The 4,367-nt window shown below is 52.3% G+C and overlaps 1 protein-coding gene across 1 annotated transcript; it reads right to left on the bottom strand.

Annotated features, from left to right (window-relative positions):
• Positions 1-260: 260 nt before the first annotated feature.
• Positions 261-1,556, bottom strand: LOC143933336 (uncharacterized). The gene has a single exon (XM_077456202.1). It carries the CDS (start codon positions 1,554-1,556, stop codon positions 261-263), a length of 1,296 nt encoding a protein of 431 aa, XP_077312328.1.
• Between the last annotated feature and the right edge of the window lie 2,811 nt (positions 1,557-4,367).

Below are 4,367 nucleotides of genomic sequence, written 5' to 3'. Positions count from 1 at the left end.
GAGGAAGTGCGCACTCCTGGAGCATGTAGACATCACTCTGCTGAGTGGCAAGAAATGTCAGTGCCGCTTGCCGTCTAGATGTATCCTTGATACTCCTCACATTAATGGAAAAGATTGAGATATCTGCCATAATGAAAAAGGGTATGAGGTCTAGTCAGCAAGGGACTGAACTTACCTCCCCGGAGGGGGGTCTTCCGTTGCCTCCTCTGCTTGTCCTGTTTTCTGCTCAGACAGGCCGAGCTCCTCCAGGACAGCATCCATCATTGTCTGGGTGATGGTGACGTGGAGGTCGGAGGGGAGGTCAGGCTCAGGGACGGCCATGACCTCCACCTCCCCCCCACGTCCTCATCCTCCTCCCCCGCTGACTCGAGGTCCTCCACTATTGGCTCTGGTCCCTCGCTTTCGCGCTGGTCGCCAGTGGGCCTTTTAGTGGAGGAAGCGGGTTCCTCTGCTGTTGGACTCCTAGGCTTCCGTTTCCGGCTTCCTGAGGGTCCACTGGTGGGGGTGGAAGGGAGGGTGGGGAAGTCCTCCAGGGAGGACAGGTCTGGGGTGGGTGGGGGAAGGGTCTCCTCCAGCACAGAGGTGGCGGGTGGGGGGGTGCTGGAGACAGGGGTTGGGGCAGGGGTCTGGGCTGGGGCCTGGACAGGTGTGGGGGTAGGGGTGGGGGTGGGCTTACCCGTGGTCTTCTGTGGTTCTTTTTCCCTTTCCGGTGGCTTCTTCCTGGTGCTGGCAGATGGCTTGCCCTGGATTAGGGCTCCAGCGTAGGATCGGGACCGCTGGGGGCAGTGTTTGAACACGTGCTCAGCCGCTCCGCAGAGGTTGCAGGCTTTGGAACTCGGACAATCCTTGGTCTCATGGCCTGTGACCCTACAGAACCTGCAAGCAAGTTCTTTGCAATCCTTACCCATGTGTCCGGTGTGGCTACACCTGTTACAGGCGTAGGGTATCCCGGGATAGTAAAGGATGCCTGCGGAGTTGCCCAGGGAGAAGCACGGCTGCAGGTGCTGGATGTCCCCCGAAGGGTCCTTCCTGAACTTGCAGAGTACTGACCACTTACCTATCCAGAAGCCATTTGCATCGAGGATTCGGACTGGGTCCTTCACCACGGTGCAGAACCTATGGAGGTAAGTGGCTATATCCTTACCTGGGGTATGGGGGTTCCTCATGGCCACTGTCACCCACTTCTTGTCCCGTGTGATGGGGCAGTTCGCAGCGAACTTACGAAAGGGGGATTCAGGACCACTCGCCTTTACCATATCCCAGTACCTTCTGCATACCTGGAACGACACAAAAGTTATGAAAAAGGTACCTTTTGTGAAGGCCTGGACCGAAAGCGTTTCCGCTTTGCTGAACCCCTGTTCCAGGATCATCTTCTTTCCGAAGATCTCCGGGGTCATGTCGGGGACTCTTCCGTCCACCTCCTTCAGCTGTAGCATGACCGTCTGCTTCATCCAGGGCTCTAAGGTAGGGAGCCCGTCTGCAGGGGGGGGAAGGCTTGGCTGGTCTCGGCTGGCTGGTGCTGGCCGGGGTAGAGGTGGAGGTTGAGGCAGCAACATTTTCGGGGACCTCGGTGGAAGTGGCTGGAGCGGGGTTCTTCTTGCTTTTGCTGGTCTTCTTATCACTCTTCCCCATCTTCAAGGAGGAGGATGTCGCCTCAGCTGTTCCTTCAGCGGCTTCCTTCTTGTTTCCTCGAAGTCTTCGCTCTGAAGCCTTTACAAAGGCTCTTGCATCTACTGCCCGGAGGTAGTAATGCAGAGAGGGGGGAAGGAGGGAAGACCGCAATCTCGTTCCTTGTGGGGGCTAAGCCTCTAGCCCAATAGCAGCAAGTCGGTGAAGCTGAATTTAATCAACGATCCTACAAGGCCGAGCAGAGGGTACCCCACAAGGACCTAATGGCTTGAATAGATACAAGTGGTTCTCAACGTCCTAGCTGTGAAGCAGAGACACCCCTAAGGGCTATAGTCGATACTACACTTGATCTTAGCCAAAAGGCCGAGAAGCGAAGAAGTGATTAGTAGGGTGTCGGTCCTCGGACCAATCCTGAACGTCTTTGGGAGGGCGGACATAGGCCTTTTGGCTTGGTCCAACCTCCATTGGGGGTGCCTACCTTCGGGGAAGCCCCCATAGTACCAAGTACCTAGGAGGTTCTGTTTCGGCAGTCCTCCCGGGGAAAGGAGGTCTTCCGGTTTCAGCTGGAAGACCACTGTTGAGTCTGGTACCTCAGTCCCTGTCTGGAGCCTAACACCCCGGGGGATCAGGGTATGGTCCTTCGTTATGGAGGACATCAGACACCCGTCTGCACTTTTTAGTGTTCACTCTTTATGTGTGTGCACTTTTTTTATGCACCGGGTGGAAGTTTTCTGGGTGTGTTTTGCACGCCATGGGCTTTTTCAATCAAAAAATCAAGATGGATAGAAGATCTTCTGCAGGAGATGGAGCAGTGGCTGGTAATATATATTAGAGGGGGCTAGATGGGATAGGGTTGTAGGGTACCTCCAGACATAGGACAGTGAGATAGAGGGTTGGGATGGGGGTGTAGGGTACCACCAGACATAGATGTACAGGTGAGGACAGTGAGATAGAGGGGAAGAATGGGGGTGTAGGGTGCCTCCAGACATAGATGAGGGAGAGGGGATAGATGGCAGATGAACAAGCATGGAATAAGAAGTGGTCCTGTGGTGCTGACATTTGTGTATTGAAGCCAGGTGTTATTATTTTAGTCTTCAGCCAGTAAAGTAAGAACAATCTGCATTCTTTGGGTTAGAGGCTCTGGAATTAGGGAATCCAACCCTTTTGGAGATGATAGCCAGGAGGCAGCAATTCCAGACTCTGTGTTCAGCTTTTTTCTGTCACCTCAGGGTAACTCCCTGTCTTATGATGGTTTTCTCTGACCCAGAATACTGTCACCTTTCAGATGGTCTGTGGAGTGAAGAACCTTCTGAGGACAGAGAAGAAAGAAGCTGTGATCTGCCTTCCTTGCCAGATGTTAAGGCATCCCATCATCTACAGAGGATTTCTTCTGGATTGAACTATGGGAGGAGGTGAAGGAGCACCAAGGACACCCTGTGATGTAAGGTAGGATGATTTTACCACCACATATCAGATACCGGCCTCCTCGCTGCTGATATTCCTGAACTAGTAATGGGACTGTGCAGCGGCTAGGATGTTGTCTCTGACTCAGCCACACTCACACATTCACACTATACAGGGGGACTTCCCCCTCCCCGACAGAATACACTGAGCAGCATTTTCAGCCATTGGTTGCTGGTTCTCCAGCATGTCCCTTTGTCAGACAGCTGTACACACTGACAGATAGTCGGACAGTTCATCAGGAACTGGGCGATTTCCTGCCAATGTGTACCCAGCTTTACTCAGCAACACACACACTGGAATAGCAGCATCTTCACTGCTTTATCTGAAGAATGAGGACTGTGCAGCCGCTAAGACGTTGGTTTGCTTTTTGGTTGTGTGTGCTGTTTGTGGGCTTGTGGTTTTTGATTGTTGTTTTTTTTTGCTTTTTGTTGGTTAGAATTTTGGTATTAGTGTTTCCATAGTGTTTTCTCTTATCCCTGCTTCTCCTCGAACCGTCACTCATCATTCTCTCTCCTTCTTCCTTAGTATGGTAACTTATCCTTCTCCCTGCTCCCCCAGAAGGATAGTTTATCCTTCTCCCTGCTCCCCCAGAATGATAGCTTATCCTTCTCCCTGCTCCCCCAGAATGATAGCTTATCCTTCTCACTGCTCCCCCAAAATAGTAGTTTATCCTTCTCCCTGCTCCCCCAGAATGGTAGCTTATCCTTCTCCCTGCTCCCCCAGAATGGTAGCTTATCCTTCTCCCTGCTCCTCCAGAATGGTAGTGTATCCTTCTCCCTGCTCCCCCAGAATAGTAGCTTATCCTTCTCCCTGCTCCCCCAGAATGGTAGCTTATCCTTCTCCCTGCTCCTCCAGAATGGTAGTGTATCCTTCTCCCTGCTTCCCCAGAATAATAGCTTATCATTCTCCCTGCTACCACAGAATGGTAACTTATCCTTCTCCCTACTACCCCAGAATAATCACTTATGCATCTCCCTGCTCCTCCAGAATGGTAGCTTATCCTTTTCCCTGCTCCCCCAGAATGATCACTTATCCTTCTCCCTGCTCCCCCAGAATAGTAGCTTATCCTTCTCCCGGCTCCCCCAGAAAGGTGGCTTATTCTTCTCCCTGCTCCCCCAGAATGATAGCTTATCCTTCTCCCTGCTCCCCCAGAATGATAGCTTATCCTTATCCCTACTACCCCAGAATGATCACTTATCCTTCTCCTGGCTCCTCCAGAAAGGTGGCTTATTCTTCTCCCTGCTACTCCAGAATGGTTGATTATCTTTCTCCCT

Source organism: Lithobates pipiens, unplaced genomic scaffold (assembly GCF_037356315.1).
Source record: "Lithobates pipiens isolate NorthernLeopardFrog02 unplaced genomic scaffold, aLitPip1_a1.2 Scaffold_27, whole genome shotgun sequence".
Taxonomy (NCBI): Eukaryota; Metazoa; Chordata; class Amphibia; order Anura; family Ranidae; genus Lithobates; species Lithobates pipiens.
This window is presented reverse-complemented; position numbering and strand designations above follow the sequence as displayed.

Bases quoted from the DNA above. Each gene is read 5' to 3' on its own strand.
- LOC143933336 (XM_077456202.1), bottom strand. From the start codon at position 1,556: ATGTTGCTGCCTCAACCTCCACCTCTACCCCGGCCAGCACCAGCCAGC.